The following is a 24,853-nucleotide window of genomic DNA, read 5'->3' as shown; positions in this document are numbered from 1 at the left end:
CTGACAAGACTAAAAGATGTCTAAAAGAATATCTTTCTATCTACAAAAAAAGTCATTTTTTAAAAGATGTCGCCTAAAAGTCGTAATTAATTTTAGTCGACGAAAAGATGTCTTTTCAACAAGACAAAAAAAATCTGTTTTATAAAATACGTGTTTTTTTGTTTGCCACTATGTGGCGTGTTCAGACTTAACTATAACTCGTATTCAAGTTTTCATAACATGTATATAAAGCCTAAAAGAACAGGTACTAAAAGTATAATTTAAATTATGTCTTTTTTGTCAGTTTGACTTGTGATGTAATCTCGACAAGAGATTCAGAACATGATGAAAATAAATGAATTATATCCATATATGCATTATTTTATTGAATCTGTGAATAAAGAAATTTTTCACAAATAAAGGGAAAAAACCGTATTTTGACAGTTTCTTAAACTTTTTTTTTTTTTTTTTGTTAGAAAATGACGTTTCCCTTAACGTTTTTTTAAGTGGACATTTTAACCAATCAGAAACGTTTTCAAAAGCCGGTTCTAAAACGTTTCGCAGAAACATTTGTGAAACGTTTTTGAAACGAATATGTGCTACTTGGGTACAGATACATAACGAGTACTATACGTATTGCATGACTTGTTCTGAAACTTCATTAATTTTATAATCGCTATGCAAAATATGTATATAATGAGATCAAAATTTTTTTTTATTTCATATCATAGAGGAAAATATCACTGAAAATGCCATAACCACCTTGTGCATTTAATGTTTAGTATATGTGTAACATTTAATTGAAGAGTAAGCGAGTACCGATTAAATAAAAAAAAAATATAAATATTTTTTAGAAAAACCAAATTCATACATTATACGTGTATAGAATGCATATATATAATTAAAGAAAGATAATTCTCCGTGACGTTACTAACTAAAAGAAATACATACGTACGCACGCACGCACACACGCGCGCGCGCACACACACGCACGTGTATGTATATATATTTTTTAATACATATAAATGTACTCAATTAAGAGTTTTACATAATGTAAAAATTGATTACACACACACACACATATGTATATATATTTTTTAATACTCAATTAAGAGTTTTACATAATGTAAAAATTCATTTTATATATGTATAATACTTAACATTATGACAATACAATAAATTAGTACATTTTAGAATCATTAAAGTGATTTTATATTTCTGTCGAAAGAAATTGCACACTGTGTAAGATGACATAAAGATTTATTAATTATTTTATATTCTACTTTATATTATTTTGATATAACATTTTTGTTCTTAGATAAATATATTCCTAGAACGGAATAAAAATTACTTTCTCTCGCGACATCTTCATTTCTTTTATTAATGCAAATATTTTTGTTAACTGTCATTATATGAATCGTAATGAATAGTAAATTATAATACATTCGTATGTCTATCTATTTCAAAATTGTTCTAAAGGAAAGACCCACAAGGGCTTCGGAAACTTCAGATATAATCTCAAAGAACAAATTTAACAAACATAATAAAAAAAAAAACACATAAACATCTATCTTATCGCAAATTAATTTTAAATTACAACTTTTTGGTAATTTTTAAATAAATTCAATCTAATGCTTTTTCAATATAGACATTTCATTATTGAAATAACCAAAGGCTTTTTATATTTCTACCCAAGATCAATTTGAGTAGAAACGTTACAAAAATAAACGATCGAGTTACAAAAATTAACTGATACAATACAAAATATTTAGGTCAGTTAATATTTTCGCACGTTAAATTCGCATCTAAAATACCATCGTTTTCATTAGGAGACAATCGATATTTTGAAAACTATTCGAGCTACAGTCTTACCGCGCGTACAAAAATTCTATTCCTTATCTGAGGAAACGTATGTTGGATTGATCACCGCAGTGTTGGCACTGCCATTATCTAACATATTTTTCTGCTCGGCTGCTTTCCATAACGGCGAAGATTGAAATATGGACCACAAATTCTGAAAACAATTAAAAGGGCACAAATTAAATTGTTGCGGAATCGATAATGGGCGAGATATCGGCGCGAAATCATATCTTTTCGCGCGACCACACAAGTACTTTCAAAGTATGTGGCAGAATGGCCACAAACAACGCGGAGAAAGGGAGATAAGAGTAATGTTAAATTTATCGGCTAACAGAAAACGGAAGCGGTCAAGGAATAGAGCTATCTTCTTTCTTTCTCTCTCTCCCTCAACCCCTATCCCTCTTTCTCCCTCTGTAGAAATAGGTGCGAATCAGACAGGGCCGCCGCGCGCGCTGCTAACACTTTATGTAAAATTTCATTCAGTGTTTCCCAAAGAAAGAGGAATAGAAAAAAAAACTAATATTTTTAAAGAGCAAATAATATTGATGTTTGACAGTCAAGAGGAGACCCAGGTAACACATGTTCGTTTTATAAACGTTTTCTAAACGTATCCAATATTTTTTAACCGTCAAACACCAATAAGAAACGTTACAACAGAAACATTTTTCAAATCATGCTTTAAGAAACGTATTTTTTACGTTTCTATAACTAGAACAAAAATTAATTTTTTAATTTAAAATTATATATATATACACATTATTAAGACTGTACTTATTAAGACGATCCCCAGATAGCACAGAAAATTAAAAGATGACGAAAAGATGTCGTTTTTAAGTTATCTTTCTGACAAGGCTAAAAGATGTCTAAAAGAATATCTTTCTATCTACAAAAAAAGTCATTTTTTAAAAGATGTCGCCTAAAAGTCGTAATTAATTTTAGTCGACGAAAAGATGTCTTTTCAACAAGACAAAAAAAATCTGTTTTATAAAATACGTGTTTTTTTGTTTGCCACTACGTGGCGTGTTCAGACTTAACTATAACTCGTATTCAAGTTTTCATAACATGTATATAAAGCCTAAAAGAACAGGTACTAAAAGTATAATTTAAATTATGTCTTTTTGTCAGTTTGTGGTGTAATCTCACAAGAGATTCAGAACACGATGAAAAAGATGAATTATATCCATATATGCATTATTTTATTGAATCTGTGAATAAACAAATTTTTCACAAATAAAGGGAAAAACCTGTATTTTGACAGTTTCTTAAACGTTTTTTTTTTTTTTTTTTTTTTTTTGTTAGAAAATGACGTTCCCCTTAACGTTTTTTAAGTGGACATTTTAACCAATTAGAAACGTTTTTGAAACGAATATGTGCTACTTGGGGACTAGGAATGCGGCAAGAAAAATTATGAAAAATTATGTTCATATTGCAAAATATGTTGAGTAATGCAAATATTGTTTGTATCTGTGTAGAAAATTTCAAAGCTGCGACAGATCTCTTCAATTTAATAAAAAACAAAAAAAAAAAAAAAAAATTCATTCCCGCAATGTGTTTCTTTTTTTTCTTTTAACATCACAATTTTTATGCTTTAAACGTCACAATTTTTAGCGCGGTTCCAATTTTATCACAACTCGCAACGTCGACGACTCCCTTTGATTCGCTTGCGGCGGCCCTGTATTCGAGGCGATGGAAAGAGCGGCAGGTTCCCGGGGAAACTTTTCGTTTCAAAGTACGATTACCTACGTACCGTAGAAAAACTTGTATTAAGACGTTTCCCGAGTTCTCGAGATTTTACGGCATGGGCCAGGGCAACTTCTAAATCGGCCCGTAACCGCCGCGCCGTGCCGCGCTGACAGCGTGACGTAGCTATCGGGAGATTTTCCCTCTAATCAAGAGATAACGGAAATAACGTGTAATGGTCGCTACAACGTCGCTAACATAAATCGCAGTGTTTGCTGCGCGTAGGTGAATTTTTTTTTTTTTTTTTTTTTAAATATGTCATATTCAGCTAGCGGACGCATTGTGCGTGTAAATGGCAAAAGTTTTCACTCGCGTTTGATTAATTGATGGTATATAAAGAATGAGACCAACTTGATCAAAACTGTTAAGTGATTTCGTAATTGTTTCCACTTTCTCCATTAGTGAAAATTAATGACCAGATCGCCCGTGCATCATTCTCTCTCTAATGCAATAATCTCTCATTCTGAAAGAATGCCAGCCGATAAGTCATTAAGCAACAAAGAATTCTGGTTATTAAGAAATCTCAGTTTGAACTTTTCTACGAAAAAGTTAATGGTTTTTATATATCTATTTCATACATTCTTCTTTAAAAGAATGGTTTATTTTTCGCAGAAAGAGTAAATTATTCTTAACTTTTAAATGCGCAGCGTACCGTATTTAAACCATTGAGCCAAATGGTAATTTCGACATTTTTCGACAATCTATATTTTTTTTATTCTGAAGAATATAATATGTACTCGTATTTTATTTTTATCTTAATAATATTAGAACTTTACATGAACCATTTACTAATTATACCCTTAAGTTTTAAAAATTTATTAAATTTGGAACAACCTAGTAACTAAATATGTGAATGTATAACTGAATATTTTCAATGGAGTCTTTAATAAATTATTTGGATAGATAGATAAATAGGTAATTTTTTATGTTAGTACTGACAGAATTAGAATTACCTTAGAACTGATGACCTCTTATTGTTAGATATGTAGAAATAGTTTGGCGAAGATAATTATTAGGACAAAGCATTATGCATATCGGTATTAGTAATTTAAGAAAAAAAACGCTGTTTAAATATTGTATATAATAAAAATAAACTGAGCACATATATATATATATATATATATATATATATATGCTCAGTTACAATCATTTAGTACTAACAATAAGTATTACAGTCATTAAAAGTGTACAATTATGCGCATTAATAATAAGCAAGATAAAGTATTTTACTAATAAGAAAATGTTGATATAGAGTACAGCTGAAAAATAGTGATATGTTGTAGCAGGTGAGCGAGAAATATTCACCAGGCAAAAAAATAAAAGTAGCAAAAGCAGATGATAAATTTCTGCACAACAACTAAGCGTGACAGATTTCAACAAAGAAAGAAAAATGGCTTTCTACGATATAAATTATATTTAAAAAAATAATCGGAATAATAAGAATTAAGGCGCAATAATTGGTATGTGGTTTGGGTTACATATATATTGTATATATAAATTTTATACAATAATAAATATAAATAATAAATGTTTCGCTCTCATGTCCTGGTTATCAGGAAAAAAAAGTCAAACAGTAAAATAGTTATAAATAACAATAGATATATAATGTAGAGAAGATATATGTAAAAAAAGAATCAGCTAGAATCTATAAATCAATAGGTAAAAAATTAATTAATCTCGTGCTTCTTTCGGGGACATTATTTCAACAATTTTCGAGATGTTATGTATTGGAAAAATGTGTGGTTCTAATTAAGAGAAAATGAAAGATGAATGAAGAATGCCAGTTTAAAGCATTTTTTATTGCAAACCGAAAAGAGTCACTTGCCCAAATAGCACATATTCGTTTCAAAAACGTTTCTGATTGGTTAAATTGTCCACTTAAAAAACATTAAGGGAAACGTCATTTTCTAACAAAAAAAAAAAAAAACGTTTAAGAAACTGTCAAAATACAGTTTTTTTTTTTCCTTTATTTGTGAAAAATTTGTTTATTCACAGATTCAATAAAATATATGGATATAATCCACCTATTTTCATCGTGTTCTGAATCTCTTGTCGAGATTACATCACAAGTCAAACTGACAAAAAAGGCATAATTTAAATTATACTTTTAGTACCTGTTCTTTTAGGCTTTATATTCATGTTATGAAAACTTGAATACGAGTTATAGTTAAGTCTGAACACGCCACGTAGTGGCAAACAAAAAAACACGTATTTTATAAAACAGATTTTTTTTGTCTTGTTGAAAAGACATCTTTTCGTCGACTAAAATTAATTACGACTTTTAGGCGACATCTTTTAAAAAATGACTTTTTTTGTAGATAGAAAGATATTCTTTTAGACATCTTTTAGCCTTGTCAGAAAGATAACTTAAAAAAGACATCTTTTCGTCATCTTTTAATTTTCTGTGCTATCTGGGGATCGTCTTAATAAGTACAGTCTTAATAATGTGTATATATATATATATATAATTTTGAATTAAAAAATTAATTTTTGTTCTATTTATAGAAACGTAAAAAATACGTTCCTTAAAGCATGATTTGAAAAATGTTTCTGTTGAAACGTTTCTTATTGGTGTTTGACGGTTAAAAAATATTGGATGCGTTTAGAAAACGTTTATAAAACGAATATGTAACCAACCTGGGTTGGTTTTAAAATTAAGCTGCTTTAACTGTAAAGTTTTACTGTTTTAATCATTATACCTAGAAACCTTGAAAAATGACAGATCACGCATTTGTAAGTTAACGGAAATTTGGAATCTTTTGTGCGCAAAGAGAGAAATGTCTCACCTCGGCTTTCCAAGCTTTCCAGACTTGCACAAAGAAGAAGACTGGCAGTGGCACCAACGTTGCCAATCCGATCCCAATTCCAATTACGCTCGCCCAGACCGGAAATATATAGGACGGTCCATAACTCCCCTGAAAGTCAGTTTGTTGCAGTTGATACCCAAAGACCCCCTATGGATAAAAAGCGAAGCGCGGTTGTTTAGTCGGTCATTTTTCGTTATATCCTGTAAAGGTTCGAGAAACAGCACGTGTGTGCGTGACACAATTATCAATTAAGGGAGATTTCGAATTTTTAATCAAAACTAACTTTCGCAGGTCACTAGTTCGGCGCCCGTCGAGGGAAATATTTTCAATTCCCGCGATGGCGTCGGCGAAATTCAGCCGTTATAAATAAAAATTCGCACGGCACGCGAGTAGGGGATGCGGTGGTAAGGGCGTGCCTCGCGACAGGTAGCCGGATTAATTAAGCAGTCTGGTCGTGGGAAATACGACGCTTCGCTGTTTGCCTCCTAGGGACGCAAACAGCGTAGCCAGACCCGAATGGCGAGTTTTGCGAGCCTGAAGTTTTGATAATCTATTTAGAAAGTTCAGATATAGAATCAAATAAAAAGATACAATTGTATCGTATTTTTTTATTTATGTAAATATCAGATTATCTATATTCTTATCTATGATAACTAATATCTATGTGTGTTATTAATATTCTCTCTTTCTCTCTTTCGACAATGGTTATTAAAATTTAATATTTTTTTATTGATATTAATATTAACAATATCTATTAATATTAACAATATTTTCTCAATTGAAAAAAATAAATCTGATATTTTCTTATATTTCATATATAATTCTCTTTTTCAATTTAAATTACTTTAAACTTAAAAAGAATAAATTTTTGTAACATTTCTCTAATATTAACAAATAAAAAACCAATAATATTATTAGATAAATTGACGCACGCAATGTTTGATAAAAAAAAGTTATTCAAAGTCATTCAAAGAAAAATATTATAAATGTAAATGTTATTAATTCTTCAAACTTTTGAACCACAATTTTCTCGAAAAGTTTACACGAAGTTTTATACGAAAAAATGTTATTCTACATTTTCGATTTATTTTTGCACGAGATATTACTCCTTTATTTATATTACTTATTTGCAGGGCTATCTTGTATAAAAATCCTTCAAAATTGTTTATTATATGTAGAACTGTTATTATGCGAAATTATAATATTCTATAATATTCTAATTTAACTTTAAGTTTTTATATTTACCATATATAACTATTTAGAAACAAATATTTACACGATGACTTTTACTCAGAATAATTTTTCCAACAGATTATTGTTAAACTATTTTAGATTGATTAAAAAACATTCGATATAAAATTTGTGTAAAAAGTTTTAGGAATATTTTCTCTTCCTTTGGGAATTTTAGGAATATTTCTCTTTCTTTTTACCTTTGAAGCATATATATTATTTTGCAACAGAGTTCTTCCAGTAATCAATGGCCTAAAGCTTAAATTTCATTATTTTCCATATATAAATTTGATTAATCGTCTTTATGCGATGGTCGAAACTAATTTACGGTATATTCTCTCGCTGTGTCGCCGAACTTTCTGCAAAGTTTATAGTTAATAAACGTGGGCTCCTTACTTCGATGGGATTAAGCATCGTGATGCCGCGTCTCCCCCTCGTTACTACTACTCGTCGATTGTACCGTTTAGCAATTATATACATTGGAACTGTTATTAAAGTTTTGATTGTCGCGCAATTTAGTCGCAAACGTGTAAAGGAGAAATTTATTTTAATAACAATAGATTAGAATTGAAGCGACATAAAATGACAATTTATATTATCTGAAGAAATTTTTATTGTAAATTGTCAATCGTTCATTCGGATAAACATTTTTAAAAAATTTCTGTAATCTCTAATTCTGTTGTAAATCAATTAATGTATGCTCTACATGTAACCTACTGTATTATATACGAATTATGTGAATTAAAGATTCACAGAAATTTTTTTAAAAATTTTTATCTGTGAACGACTGACAATTTACAATAAAAATTTCTTATTCAGATAATATAAATCATCATTTTGTATTGTTTATATATATATATACATATAGTAAATTAAATATAATAAATTAAATCGTTAATAATTATTTATATTTATATTTAAATTTTTTCAATTACGGTTTTACTTAGGGAGCATAAAAATCATAAGTTTTAAATAAGCTCTCTGGAATTTTAATTATAGTCTTCTTATCATAATCGTTGTAAATTCGAGCTGTAACAATGTGATTAATATTTTACAACTTAATTTCAAGAGCTAAATTTAGCATTCTTATATTCGGCAACAACAAAAATTATGACACTAAAATAAGGGTCTATCTTTTTGTTTCGAGACGCTTTGTATATTTGACTGATATTGTGAAACCTCTAACTGTAGCAGGTTTAGTTAAATTGTTAACAACAAAAAGATTAAACCGCAACTGAAATGATTATAGTAAGAAAATAAACACTTACTAAGCAAGTGAAAGGTGCGAGGATTACCCAGCACAACCACCAATAGCCGTGGAGAAAACGACCAAATCTCATTTTCATTTCAGCGAGGTTACTCAGGAATTTGTTGCATCCGTAGAGCCAGGAGGGCACAACGATTTCGGCGAAGCCGATCAATAGGATCGCCCACGAGGCGGTATGCCAATCCATCAGTTTGAACAAGTAGATACCGCCGCCAAACACCATTGGAATCGCTAGAAGCCAGCAGGTAACGCATATTCCCAATATCACAAGGCTTTCATATTTTTGCAAATCTGGACGTCTGTCTAGTATGGCAGTGTTTATCGCTTGTACACCTGCAAACTGTATCATAAAAATGACTAAAAGAACCGTTTTTCTTTCTTCTTCAATTCTCTCCATTTCTCTTTTTTTTTTTTTTTTATTTTTTTCCTTTTTTTTTACTATTATATATTTATCTATTTTAAAATCTATATCTATTCTGTTTTATTAATTAATTTTAATTAGGAGTTCCAATTATTCGCGATTTTGAATCAAACTGTCGGATTTTTAAAGTATTCTAAGTTAAAAGAAAATTAGTCTATGATTCCATATAATTTTGTTTAATATTTGCAGTGAAAAATAACTGATTATGCGAAGTAAAATTACATTGTCCTGTAAAATTACTTTCTACATTATTTTTCATAAATTTTTGTCCTTAAGGTTTATTCCAGAATAAAGATTTATTTCAGAATATCAGTATAGAATAAATATAAAATTTTAAACTGTTGTTCATCAGATTACTATATTTCAGTCCTTATAAAATTTTCTTACGAGAAGAAATAAAATGTGTACCTACTGTAAAAAGTTGCCTAAAAATTCAGACATATTTTTATTTGATATTTCAGAACTGTCTCAAAGTAATTTTAAACAAGAGTCATTTTTCCAAAATTTTAGAAAAATATTTGAAAATTTAGATATCCTTTTGAAAATTCTGTCTGAAAATTTGTACACTGTATCTATAAGAAAATTATAGATATTTTTCTGCAATTATTTTTTACAGTATGAATAAAAATGTGAAAATCTTCAACATGCAGCTTGAAAAGATTTTCACTGATAATAAGAAAAATAAAAATTGTTTCGACAGCAAAGAGGACAATGAAACTGCCTAAAGATGCCGAGAAGTAGTCGAGCAAACCAGACAATAGAAAACAAATATTTTATTGGTCAAAAATGGTCTTTCCATTTCTTTTTAAAAAAATTCAAGGACAAATTATAAAGAGTAAGTTTAATACAAAACCAACTTTGATAAATGATGTCCGAATTCTTTGTCATTTTTTTGGACAGTTTCATTATTCTGTTCTCAAAGAATTTTTCATTTTTCTTATTGTTGATGAAATTCTCATTGAAAATCTTATCTAGATGCTGCAGGTTTTCACATTTTTATTTATACTACATACAAGGTATGTCATTATAATTTTTCTACGCAATTATCTTACGAATTATTCGTTGTTCGAAAATAAATTTCAAATAGAACTTACTCTGTTTCAACGGGGACACTTTATTATGGACACAAGTTTTGCCTAGATGGAGGAGTATCTCCGAAATTTCAAAGTGACCTTTATTTTCTTTTAATAAAACTATATATTTTTATTTAAGCTAAGCGCGTAACTTATTTCGAGACAAATTCATTGACGTATAATACTAACAATAAATGCTGAAGGGAATCCATGATTTTTCTAGCGGGAATTTGTAAAAGATAAAGTTTACTAAGAAGAACTCTTCACTCTGATAAGATGAATAATATAATATACTTGGATACTTGTCAACAAATTACCAGAGCAACTTTTGAGAACGTACATTTGTTATTCAAGGACAGAATAAATCAGTGTGTTAATGTCTAAGCTTGTCCTTTTCAGAAGACAAAGAAGATTTTTTGGATATTCAGCGAAGAGAGAATTTAAACGATGATAAATGACTTTGGAAGACCAACATATTATAAGTCAATGAATTGTCTTGGAATGAGTTATACGTCTAGCTAACAATAAGCAAACATATGTAACTCCATAAAAAAAATAAACATCACTTTGAAATCTTGGAAGCATCTGCACCTAGACAGGGCTTGTGTCTACAATAAGATATCCTTGTGAAAACAAAGTAAATTCGATTTGAAACATTTTTTTGAACAATGAATAATTCGAAAAATAGTTGCGTGAGAAAATTATAAATTGAACACTCTATTATATACAGTATATATACAGGGTGTCCCATTTTAATTTCTCCAGTCGAATATCTCGAAAACCAAGCCTGGCAGAGAAAAATGTTTCAGGCAAAAGTTGTATGACTTCGAGGGGGCCATAAGATGGTACCATTGGTCTGACCTTGAAGAGGCATTTGAAGGTCACCTCAATTTTTTTAAACGGCACCCCCTATTTTTTGTTACATATTCTTGTAGCTGACTCTGAGAGCTTTCCAAAACACCTTGATAAAATGTTTTTTCATTAAAAACTTTTCGAGTTATAAGGCTTCAAAGTTGCAATATTTTGACATAAAATACAAGATATCTCGTAAAATATTCATTTCTCGATTATCTTACCCTAATACTTTTATGCACAGAATAATTAGACGAATCAATTGGTGTAAAGAAAACATATAGTTATCTTTGAGAAAAAAATCTGAATTTGCAACTAGCAGTTACACATTTTTACTTTAACATAACTATGTGTCTTAATTACGCCAATTGATTTGTCTTGTTATTCTGTGAATAAAATTATTAGGCTAAGATAATCAAAAAATGAATATTTTACGAGATATCTTGTATTTTATGTCAAAATATTGCAAATTTGAAGCCTTATAACTCGAAAGTGTTTAATGAAAAAACATTTTATCATAGTGTTTTGGAAAGCTCTCGAGATAAGCTACAAGAATATGCAAAAATATGTAGGGTGTTTTATTTAAGAAATTCAAAATGACCTTCACGTGACACTCGTGTGACTCTTCAAGGTCAAACTGATGGCACCATCTTATGTCCCCCTAGAAACCATACAACTTTTGTCTGAAACATTTTTTTGAATTTTCCATATTTTTCGAGATATTTCACTGGAGAAATTAAAATGGGACACTATATATATATATAGAGAGAGAGAGAAATTTAATCAAACTCGCTTTGAATAATGTCGATTATTATTATGAGAAATAAATGTTCGATTTTACAATATAAACACAAGATAGATAATGTTTTAGAGTTTTTTACTCGTTCGTGTTTTATGAAATCACAGATGAGCCATTAGAAAACGGAAAAGATTTCAATAAAGGAAAGAAAAGAGAAAATGTGGATTTCATTCCGAGACAGTGAGCTATAATTTCTTCTATGATATATGAGCTTCTGAATAGAACGACGAGAGTTTTACGATACAAAAGCAACACGAAACGATCACAGCCCAGACTAGTCGTTTACGAAAGCGAGAGGTGCATCCATCTCGCCCGCGGCATCGTTTGACAAATACGCCAGCAGTTTCTCAAGGCGTTTGAATAGTGCTTTCTTCAGCACCAGGATGGTTCGTGAAATCTTTGTGAAATAACCTAATCGATACGTAATGAACAAGTTATTCTGACGATCAATATTTCCTGCGAGTCTGTATTACGTATATAACATTTTAATGCCTGTATTATAACTGTCAAAGTCTATTTGTGTAGCGATATGCTGCTAAATATACGGAGCACATGCATAGAGAAATAGATTTGTTTTACGTATCTAAAAGAAGATTCTAAAGAAATCAACACTCATTATACACATATACACGCATACGATGAAAAAGTTTTTCATTGACCTATTTTTATAGCTTTATCAAATTGTTTATTATACAATAAAATATCGCGATATCTCATAGATATTATAATAATGTGTATGATATAATATGCGACAGTCAATCAAGTCAAAATAAATTTGGTTTCGATTTACACAATTGTTAACTACAATATTGTATTGATACAATAGGATATCGTTACATCATTAAAACAGAAAGACAAACATAACAAAAACCATAAATATCAGATTAACATTCTATGTCGCATAAAAGCATGAAAATTAATACAATTCTACATTCTTTTAATCTGACTATCTCATTTCTAATTACGACGCAAATTCTTTATTATTTCCAAAGCACAAAATAATATCTTTTTTATATGTAATAAACGAATAATAAACAAGTAATGAATAGTGAAGTAAAATTGATATTAATTATTATGCGTTTTATTGCAAATGTAAGATAAAACATATTTTATATAAAATTGTATATATGTATATAAAAGGTTTCATTACATCGAAATTGCAACTTTACAAGAATGAGAAAAAACAGTTTAAAATTCGCATTTGATACAAAGAAATAAATACGTTCAAATATATCTGTATTTACTTCTCTAATTATTACGTCAATTAGTACGTAGCTTTGCTACAAGATGCAAAACATCGTATAAAGCATCTTATGTAGAGCTTTCACGTGTATTCAATATTTCATTTCTTTTTTAATTGGGGATATGCTCCAATATTATGAAACCTTTGATATGATATATTTTATACAGGGTGTCCCATTTTAATTTCTCCAGTGAAATATCTCGAAAAATATGGAAAATTCGAAAAAATGTTTCAGACAAAAGTTGTATGGTTTCTAGAGGGACATAAGATGGTGCCATCAGTTTAACCTTGAAGAGTCACATGAAGGTCACGTGAAGGTCATTTTGAATTTCTTAAATAAAACACCCTATATATTTTTGCATATTCTTGTAGCTTATCTCGAGAGCTTTCCAAAACACTATGATAAAATGTTTTTTTATTAAAGACTTTTCGAGTTATAAGGCTTCAAATTTGCAATATTTTGACATAAAATACAAGATATCTCGTAAAATATTCATTTTTCGATTTTCTTACCCTAATACTTTTATGCACAGAATAACGAGACAAATCAATTGGCGTAATTAAAACCTGGCATAATTATGTTAAAGTAAAAATGTGTAACTGCTAGTTGCAAATTCAGATTTTTTCTCAAAGATAACTATGTCTTTTCTTTATACCAATTGATTCGTCTAATTATTCTGTGCATAAAAGTATTAGGGTAAGATAATCGAGAAATGAATATTTTACGAGATATCTTGTATTTTATGTCAAAATATTGCAACTTTGAAGCCTTACAACTCGAAAAATGTTTAATGAAAAAACATTATATCATAGTGTTTTGGAAAGCTCTCGAAGTCAGTTACAAGAATATGTAACAAAAAATAGAAGGTGGCATTTAAAAAAATTGAGGTGACCTTCAAATGACTCTTCAAGGTCAGACCAATGGTACCATCTTATGGCCCCCTCGAAACGGACGGGATCCGATAGCGCACAATGCTAATTGGCCAATGAACATTAGAACCTTCTGATTGACTAAACGTGCTGGTTACCCTAGGCATCGGTCAATATGTATGGTTGTGTGCTATAGGGATGTGTGCTAACGGGACCCTCCCCTCGAAACCATACAACTTTTGCCTGAAACATTTTTCTCTCCCAGGCTTGGTTTTCGAGATATTCGACTGGAGGGATTAAAATGGGACACCCTGTATGTCTTAACTTAAAATTGCAAAAAAAGATATATATAAATACAAATATTTCTTCCTTGAGCACAAATAAAATCTTCTTTGGATATCGATTGAGGCAACACGAACCGTTATTATTCAAATTCCAAACTGTCGCGAGAAATTCGAATCATACGATTATTCTACATTCTACATATCGCACGTATTTTGCTTCATTTATTATATACACAGTTAAATTATTTCGAATAACCGGAGAAGGCAAGAGTGTGTATGTGTGTGTGTGTGTGTGTCGACTCATCTTGCGAATATACACGACTTGGAACAAACGCAGTTAGCGCAGTGAAATTTCTCGTTACGCGAAGGAAAATTGAAATTTACATCTCGCGCTTCCTGCTCTCCCGCCCCCGTCTTCTCTGTCTCCGCTCGCTTCATCGCACTAATAATTATTTTTCTCATCATCGTAAGTGACGAAAAGTGGGAGCGGAGTATCTCTTCCCGGTGAAAATGGAAATAAAACTTTCTTACATAGCTTCTTTAAACGTTTATCGCGATAATATTTTTTTATTTCCGTTTATCGTTGTTGCAGCGCGTTTAGGTTCGCGAACCTGTATGTGTAAAATCGCTCGCATGCTTACCTGACTACCGAGGCCGAGGATGAAGAGCATGAAGAAGAACAGAATGGCCCAGAGATTCGGCAACGGCATCCGCACCACTGCCTCCGGGTAAGCGATAAAGGCTAATCCTTCCGGATTCTGTTGAACTACCTTTTTGATCGGCATTTGCATCTGTCGGGCTAGGAATCCGAGTATCGAGAATATTACGAAGCCAGCGAAAACGGATGTGAATAGATTCGTAAAGGTGACAAAAATTGCATCCCTGAAAATAGGAGAGAATCAAATTATCATGCATATCGTGACAAGCGTATTAATGAAATACGGATAAACCTCAGGAAAGTGTGTGTTAGAACAAAGAAAAACTTGGCACAAGCATCGTGTTGTTTTGAGGAAAGCACTTTTACCTCTCTTTCTAAAAACAAAAATAAAAGGTCCTCTTCTAACGCATTAATGCACCTAATCCTTTCCTACTTTCCTCACCTCCAACAAAATCCTAAGGTTTTAGGAGGAATAAATATAATGACACGCAATATACATATGTGTCCGCGATAAATTATTCATACAATCGAATTGTATGTATGCATTTATAGGACGAAGTTAAAAGGATTTTCTCTATATTCTATTCCAATTTTTTTTATTATCGCAGCCAGTGTTTTCCGTTATCTAAATAAAATTATCTAGATTTTTATCTTAAGGTCTTTATTGTTTATTTTATCTTTTATCTATATAATTAAAGAATATGACATCTTTATCTGTATCTCAGATTAAAAAAAGTAGTATCTTTTATAAAATATCTAAGATAATGTAATCAGTTCCACTTTTCTCATTTTGCGTTCGAAAATATTGTATCTACAAAATATAACACATATACAGGGTATCCGGTAATAATCGCCCCATCTCTCTAGGGCAGATAGAGCAGATCAAACTGAACATAAAAGTCCTATAGCATTTTACGATCTTCGTAATAATTATCGAGAAATTAATTAACAAAGATTGACAAATCCGCGCGAGTATAAGCGCGAGGCGAGAAGGCCCATCCCACTGCTACGCGGTTACTAGACGCGCTACTCATACGCATCCATTGCCAGTCGTAGATCGCTTCTCCTATCATCCACTGAGCGCCTAGTAACCACGTAGCAGTAGGATGGGCCTTCTCGTCGCGCGCTTGTACTCGCGCGGATTTGTCAATCTTCGTTAATTAATTTCTCGATAATTATTACGAAGATCGTAAAATGCTAAAGGACTTTTATGTTCAGTTTAACCTGTTCTATCTGCCCTAGAGAGATGGGGCGATTATTACCGGACACCCTGTATAACACTATATACAGGGTGTCTCCGAATTGGCGGATCAACTCTCGTACTCAGACAGTAGTCGGAGCGCTCTACAAAGGACGTACAAAGGACGTACTGAACAGACACGTACAGTGCGCGCTGCGTTTATATGTCTCGCCACACGCTTAGTATCAAGTAACAAGTAGGCGGCTTCTTCGCGCCGCGCGCTTATCGCTGGCACGGATTGGCCGATTTTTATTAATTTATATTTCATTAATTATTGCGAATTTAGCAAAATGATATAAGATTTTTCTCTTCAGTTTAACACGCTCTATCTACTCACGAGAGTTGATCCGCCAATTCGGGGACACCCTGTATATCATATATCTATAAAATATAACACAACATTACCATCATCCGCGCCAGTGGAGCGTCTTTTCAGTTGCGGGCAACAGATATTTGTACCTCGAAGAAATTGTTTATCCGATAATATGTTCGAAAAAACTATTGTTTTTAAAAAATAAAAATTTGTAATTTAACTCTAAACCTTTAATGTATTAAGCTGAAATATATGCTTATATTTTTTATAGTTTTCTGAAGTGTATTATTTTTATATAAATTGTAATTTTGAATATTATCTTAAAAGTATCTAGATAAAACATTCAACTAATTTATCTAGATATATTCTATCTAGATATATTTAAATTAAGATTATCATTATCTTATTTCAGATACAGACGCATATATTTTATCTTATCTAGATCTAGATTATTTTAAATTATCTAAGCGCGACACTGATCGCAGCCACAGGTGAGAAATACAATATTATTCTAATGTGATCACACCTGTGACAATTGTTGCTGAAATTGCTGTAACTCGCAAGGGTGACCAAAGATCCGCAGCTGATACCAAGCGAATAAAAGACTTGAGAGGCGGCGTCCGCCCACATCTTGGCGTCCGTCAGCGTCGAAAAGTCGGGCATGATATACCACAAAATGCCTTCATCGGCGCCGTCTAACGTAACACCTGTGCGAATATCTTCCTCTCAATCACGCTCGTGATAAAGTTAGCCGATCTCTCGCGCTAGGATTCTATTGTCGCGCGATCCGTTTACAGAAGTCTTACTGTACGAATGGATGCGGAAAAAGCTTACGGAGAGAGAAGCGCTTGGAAAAGTTAAGTCGAAGATAGTTTTTAATCAATAACGATGTCAAATCTGATTTATCTCGAATCGTTTGAGCACGTAGTTCCAGTCGGTAATGAAACCATTTATTATTATACATATAATTAATATAAGATATAATTATTTAAACTGTTACTTTTGCTTGTCTTATCTACTTGCCTTATTTTATCTGTTATTTACTTTAATTTACATTTTGTGATAAAAAATAGCAAGATATTTTCTCAAAATCATCTATAATATATCTCTAATACATTTTTAATTCTAGTAAACTTTAAATATTCTCAATAGATATAGCTATAACACAGATCTGTCAAGTTACTAGTTTGTACTAATTTAATTAATACATTAAAAGTCGTAATTATAATATAAATTATTTTAAGTATACCAATTACTTTTACTTTTTAAAAAAAGGATTCAAAATTAATACTAAATTCATGAAATTGATAACTTTTCTCGACATCGCTTCTCGTCTTTAAAGCTTTAAGAAGAAAAATATTATATATACATATATATACATTTATTACGTATTTTATTATTAAAAGATAAGTTTATTCATAAATACTAACACAGACATTGGCAGGTAATGGCTTGAGCTCCAATAAAACCTTTATCGTTGTAGAAAAAACTTTTCTATTTATATTTCTTACCTCGTATTAGCAAAGCTGTGAGGATAACGTAAGGAAATAGAGCGGTGAAGTAGACAACCTTGCCAACGGTCTGGATGCCGCGTATTAGACATAGGAAGCACACTATCCAAGCTAAAGTGAGACATCCGAACAATTCCCATCGTATGCCACCAAAGTCTTCCCATGTAGCACCGTGTATACCAAGAACGTAGTCTCTGAACGCAATCGACAATTACACGCTTTGCAAGCGCGATCTCGAACAAATTTTCGTCTCGTTCCTCAACGCTGAACACAGCGACGTAAGGCTCGTTCCCGATCCTCCCGACACGATGCAGCGCTGGTGACAATTTATATCGTATACTTATACCTGAAGTATTCTTCGGATGACAGTGTCCGATTGTAGATATCACCGAAGACCTTTGCCTGGCCGTTTTGGAAACAGTGAGTGGTATTGCCGCCATCGAAGTAACCGTAACGCGAACAGACTGTGTGTATGGCCATGCAGCTTTTGTTGTAAAATATCGAGTTTGAGTTAGTGCTCTTCTGGCATGTTATATCCTCGAGGCCGCTATAACAATCTGTCGATGTCGATATTAATGTTAGACGCACCGTCCGAGAACGAGTGTAACACGACGACTACTTCTTCTCTTTTCACCATCAATATTACATCTTCTTCAAAGATTTACTACGATTATTTTACCAAACGCTTCAAGTTGCATAATGATAGTTAATTATTTTATTTTATTTCTTTTTAGACTTGTAAAGCACACAAATTAATAAAAGAATCATAATATATTTTCCGTTATTTTTATATACGAAATATCTCTTACGTAATTTAATATCATTTATACATTATTATTATTACACAATATTTTTATAAAGAAAAATGTTATTTTAAACATTTAATAAATTTATGTACGCTAAAAGCAATGAAAGTATTTCGATCAATTAAGGTATGTAAAAGCTTTTAGATACAGAATGCCGTGAACTTTACAAAAGTATTTCGACCTTTTATTAAGCCAAAACACATTTTTGTAATAATTTTAAATAAACGATGTAAATATCTTTGCGAAAGTTATATACAGGGTGTCCCATTTTAATTCCTCCAGTGAAATATCTCGAAAAATATGGAAAATTCGAAAAAATGTTTCAGACAAAAGTTGTATAGTTTCTAGAGGGACATAAGACGGGACCATTAGTTTGACCTTGAAGAGTCACATGAAGGTCACGTGAAGGTCATTTTGAATTTCTTAAATGGAACACCCTATATATTTTTGCATATTCTTGTAGCTTATCTCGAGAGCTTTCCAAAACACCTTAATAAAATGTTTTTTCATTAAACACTTTTCGAGTTATAAGGCTTCAAAGTTGCAATATTTTGACATAAAATACAAGATATCTCGTAAAATATTCATTTTTCGATTTTCTTACCCAAATACTTTTAAGCACAAAATAACGAGACAAATCAATTGGCGTAATTAAAACCTGGCATAATTATGTTAAAGTAAAAATTTGTAACTGCTAGTTGCAAATTCAGATTTTTTCTCAAAGATAACTATGTGTTTTCTTTACACCAATTGATTCGTCTCACTATTCTGTGCATAAAAGTATTAGGGTAAGATAATCGAGAAATGAATATTTTACGAGAGATATATCTTGTATTTGATGTCAAAATACTGCAACTTTGAAGCCTTATACTCGAAAAGTGTTTAATGAAAAAACATTTTATCATAGTGTTTTGGAAAGCTCTCGGAGTCAGCTACAAGAATATGTAACAAAAAATAGAGGTGACCTTCAAATGACTCTTCAAGGTCAGACCAATGGTACCATCTTATGGCCCCCACGAAACCATACAACTTTTTTGCCTGAAACATTTTTCTCTCCCAGGCTTGGTTTTCGACATATTCGACTGGAGGAATTAAAATGGGACACCCTGTATAGTAATAAAATACACACACGCACGTACATTGTGTTATTATATCTATAATAATATTACAAAAGTCATTTGCAAATAGATAAAGTAATCGTGAGTAAGAGTTAACTATGCATTCGCTAAAGTTAAATATAATATTTGCTCGCTTAAATAAAACGACAAAAATCCAATTATATACCAGTTTACTTACCATTAGAGTTAAAATCGTTATCGCAGTACGCCCAGGCGAGTTTTGGAAAGAAAGAGGCAAAGGTGTAGAATAAAGTCCATGCAACGATTATCATATAGTATATCATCACTAATAAAATAACGACCAACATGCAATAGCCTAGACCATGAAATGCTGGTGCCATACGACTGAAAGCTTTTACCGGGCCCAGTCCAGTATACTGACCCATACAAAGTTCCAAAAAGAATATAGGCAGACCCATTGTGAACAGCATGAGAATGAAAGGTATCAAAAAGGCGCCTATAACAATATGCAAATTTTAACTACTTCTCCAAAGCAATGTAAAAACAATTATGTATCGATAGAATTGTGGATTTACAATTTTAATTATTTCTTGCGCTTTTATTGTCTTTTATAACGAATTATTCAATTAATGGACTGTATAATTTTTTAATCTTTGATTAATAAATTCTTTATTAAATAAATGGATCTTTTAATCAAACACTATTATACATATATGAGAAGATTTTTTTCTTACAATTAGTTCAAAATTCTGTTCTCTATTTTAAAATTATTATAATATTATTCTTAATTATTCTTGTTTTGAAATTATTCTAATGTATTAACTAAATGACATATCATACGCGCGCGTGTTATCCTACATGCAACGGTTAAAAATTTTTTTAGAGAATCAGATTTTTGTCACACACATGAAAGGAAGTACAGTTTACAGAGAAAGAAAGAGAAAGAGAGCTATGACAAATTTAATAATTTATGTTTAAAAATTTATAATAATATTAATTAAAAAAAAATCTCATCTTTTTTTTGGATCAACTATATAGTTCCGGAAAGAGTCTTCAGACCTTTGTTTACGTGGCCCAACTACTTTTCTTATTTTTAAATCTGCAACGCAATCTCAAAGTTTGTGCATCAGCTTTTCCAAAGTTTGTGCTAATAATTTTTCGACGCCTTATGTAAGAACACAGATATTGCATCCCAGTGATGTACAGGGTATCTCAAGCTTTTAACGGCTAAACTGTACTAACGTGTTTCGTAAGTAAATAAAAACAAGAAAAGGCATTATGTAAACACAACATCATAAATGCTTTTACTGAACTACACATTCCGAGAGTAAATACATTAGATACAAATATCGAGAGAGATACAAAGAAAGAAGATTTATAAGATAATACTTATAAATCCTCTTTTTTGGACAGAGTCACACATTTTATTTTTGATATAACTTTCTTCAACTTAATAAAACTTTATAGTTCTATGTGTTATTATGTGACATTTTCTTTTATTTATTGTTATTTATAAAAAATGCTAGCACAGTTTGATAATTTTAACTTGAGATGCTCCTCCAACTTGGTTTGTCCTTTCTTCTCTTTCTCTCTCTCTCTCTCTCTCTCTCTCTCTCTCTCTCTCTCTCTCTCTCTCTCTCTCTCTCTCTCTCTCTCTCTCTCTCTCTCTCTCTCTCTTTCTCCCCCCCCCTCTCTCTCTTTCTCTCTCTTCCTCTTTCAGAAGTATATATTTTCCATGTACACCGTGAGACAGATATACGGATGCGAGCACGATTACATATACGCGAAGGTATGTACATGTACGTACCGCCGCCATTGCGATATATGAAGAGAGGGAAACGCCAAACATTGCCGATGCCAACGGCGTACCCGATGCAGGATAGAACAAATTCGATCTGGTTAGCCCAACTACCTCGCTTCGGTTCATCTGGTCGGTCCACTAAAGCGCCGCCAAGTTCGAACGAAACCTGCCAATAACATGCGAGAACTACGTTATATTTGCATCATATAGATTATCGCCAAATCAATGAAGGAAAGATCTAATAATGCTACGCTGCAATGCATGAATAGCCGAAGAATAGTACAGAAGAGAAAGAGAAAAAAAGAGAGAGAGAGGGAGAGAGAGAGAGATGAAAGAAAAAGGAGGAGAAGGTAGGAGAGAATATATCTCAACAGAGTCGAATTTTTTAGCATATTCATGTAACAAGATAAGAGCCGGTCGAATCAATCCGAATTAATCTCTCAAAAATCTCAAACCTTTAACAACAAACATTTAATCTAATCGCGAAGTGATTACAAATAAGATATTATATATTATTAACAAAGTATTGTGTATATTAATTTTTAATTATACGTACTACATGTACCTCGCACGCAGGCGAGAAAAATAAGATAATAATAAAATACAATTAGCATGAGCATGAAGAGCTTAAAATCATATTAGGGGAACGTGGGGTAGAACGGCCAACGTAAGCATTAAGCAAGTTTTCAACATATTAAAAAGAAATAAATCGATCTTTTTTTACTTAAAATATTCTTTGGAATATCCACTATAAGAAATAACATAGGTTTATTATAAAATAATAGTTTAAATAGGCGAGATTATTGATTTAGTAAAAGCCTAGATTTTCGTGATATGCTTCATGCGGGGTATAATGGACTACCTCCAATATTTGTTTATTTCATTAACATTGATGTCTAAAACTTCTTAAAAGTTGCATATTATAGTATGATATGTAGAACATAAGAATATAGATTTGTACTTTTAAATGATAACTATAAATTAATAAATAAAAACAATTCTCTTGTTATAATAAATATTTTTCTCTTTAAAACATGGAAAAATATCCTTTAATGTAATAATTTTTGGTATTAATTTTGAAAGACAGTATCTATGTATACTCTCTTTCTTTCTCTAGTATAAAAATAAAAAGTACAACATTTCGTGGGCTAATATTTCATTAAGCCTTAAAACGTATTTATTTACTTTTGGTTATATAAAAAATTATAATTAATCAATATTTACATAGACACAGTATGAAATTAATAAGAAAAGATCATTTTAAAACATAAATGTATTTACGGTAATAAAAAATAGAATTTTATCATTGTTTACCTTGTGTAAATATATCGAAGAATTACAACTCAGTTGCGGAGAGCACAGCAAGTGTGTTAAATAATTTATAACAACTTTCAACTAAAAATATTGCGACCATTGATAACAGTACGCAGAGAGAGACACCTAATAGCAATAATTGCAACATATTTCATGACACGGTAGCATCTCTGTAAAAAGATATCGACTCTGCACCATTGTACCCCGTGATGCCGTTCTACCCCACGTTCCCCTTCCACTGTCAATTCTCTCTATACTTTGTATACTTTTTAAATGAAACAATAAGAAATATATTCAAGTACATATACTGACACGCTCGGGCGCACTACATATACAATTTGATCGTCAGTCCTGTATTTGAAGAAAATTATATTATAATAAAATTAGTATAATTTTTTGTGAAAGATATTAATATTATAAGAAAAGTTGCAACATTTTTAATTAACCTAATATTATATATTTATATACATTTTATATCTTACAAAAAATTATCGTTCAAATATTTTGATGTACATAACAAGTGCGTAATCTATAAATTTACAATTTTTACAAATGGTGTATAAATAATTTTATTAATATTTTAATAAATTTTTTAATAATACTCTAAAAAAAATGTTTCATTATATTCCAGCTTTTATAATAATTATCATAAAATATATTTTTATGTAATCTATATTGAAAAATTTTCTTCACGTATAATGATTCTTAACAAAATAAGAAGATATTAAAAAAAATAAATCATAAATAATTAATGTCACAACGATAAATTTTATTTACATCTTGAATACAAACTTGATTCAAATGAAACTATTAAGCTCGAATTCGGACACATTTTCAAATCATTAATATCGATGGAATAGCGATAATATCTGATAGAATAGAAAAAGAAGCTTCCACGACATATGCATCTTGAGGGCAAGCAGCTTTCCAAGTATGTGATAAGAGACGCGATTAAATACGCGACCGATACGCTTCTCTCTTTTCAATTGCGAAATCGTGTAATATAATTAATCACAATACGCATTATTGATTATATATGTGTATGACACGCTCATTATAATATTTTCAAAAAGACATACCTGGGACGTCTTCTTAGATTCCGTCATGGTATAATTGTGGTAAAATCCGACGGCTTGAGTCGTGATTTCGATTCGCCTTCGAGACTACGTTGAAGACTGTCTGAGCGTCGACGCAATCATAGGTGGTAATTAATAATATATATATATATATAAAGCAGGATCCACATTATCGAGTGGAACCTCGAATCGGACGTTATTGCGATCACGTGTTCACATTGTTGAATCGAATTTCGAATCGCACAATCGCATATGTGTACTTCATGAGATCGCAAGCATTTTGATGATACGCATTTCAATTCGCGGTGTTCCACCAAAGTTGAAATTTTCTAATCGTATCAAAAAAATTTGTGTACGATCAAGTTACACACTTATTGGATGATAAAACCGAGCGTCGAGTTAATAAAAATGATAATAATAGAAGACGAACGAAAACTGTGAATTATACTAATAAATTAATCTATGCGATTCGTTTTTAATAACAAGACAGAACAGTGTGATAAAAAATTGATATACTATTAATTATGATATAATATATTTATGATAAAAATTTCCATCATTACAATAATTTAGAAAAAAATGATGCTGGATTGTAACAAATTAGTAATGGATTCGGATTAAATAATGATA

The 24,853-nt window shown here is 31.1% G+C and overlaps 1 protein-coding gene across 3 annotated transcripts; it reads right to left on the bottom strand.

The window, feature by feature from the left end:
- Positions 1 to 1,221: 1,221 nt before the first annotated feature.
- On the bottom strand, positions 1,222 to 24,343 carry LOC140671223 (sodium- and chloride-dependent glycine transporter 1). Of its 3 annotated transcripts, none has more exons than XM_072902422.1 (10): positions 24,227 to 24,343; positions 21,840 to 21,999; positions 20,250 to 20,528; positions 18,494 to 18,704; positions 18,148 to 18,341; positions 17,163 to 17,343; positions 15,067 to 15,307; positions 8,885 to 9,223; positions 6,366 to 6,533; positions 1,222 to 1,993 (listed from the first exon to the last, which is right to left on the bottom strand). In XM_072902422.1, the coding sequence occupies exons 1-10, from the start codon at positions 24,251 to 24,253 to the stop codon at positions 1,868 to 1,870; spliced, it is 1,926 nt and encodes a 641-aa protein (XP_072758523.1). In that variant the 5' UTR covers positions 24,254 to 24,343; the 3' UTR covers positions 1,222 to 1,867. The 3 variants fall into 3 exon arrangements, with proteins under 3 accessions (XP_072758523.1, XP_072758524.1, XP_072758525.1); XM_072902423.1 differs by having other exon boundaries at positions 6,366 to 6,494; XM_072902424.1 differs by lacking the exon at positions 24,227 to 24,343 and adding an exon at positions 23,148 to 23,305.
- Between the last annotated feature and the right edge of the window lie 510 nt (positions 24,344 to 24,853).

This window comes from Anoplolepis gracilipes, chromosome 11 (assembly GCF_047496725.1).
Source record: "Anoplolepis gracilipes chromosome 11, ASM4749672v1, whole genome shotgun sequence".
NCBI classification, from domain to species: Eukaryota; Metazoa; Arthropoda; class Insecta; order Hymenoptera; family Formicidae; genus Anoplolepis; species Anoplolepis gracilipes.
The sequence above is the reverse complement of the archived record's forward strand: the minus strand, read 5'-3'. Positions and strand labels throughout refer to the sequence as shown.

What these genes read in the sequence shown, in the direction of transcription:
- LOC140671223 (XM_072902422.1), bottom strand. Translation starts at nt 24,253, where the DNA reads ATGACGGAATCTAAGAAGACGTCCCAG. An exon ending in TTCAGCAACAATTGTCACAG is followed by an intron (nt 15,308 to 17,162) that starts GTGTGATCACAT and finishes TCCTATTTTCAG; the next exon opens with GGATGCAATTTTTGTCACCT. An exon ending in GGAAAGCTTGGAAAGCCGAG is followed by an intron (nt 1,994 to 6,365) that starts GTGAGACATTTC and finishes AATTGTTTTCAG; the next exon opens with AATTTGTGGTCCATATTTCA.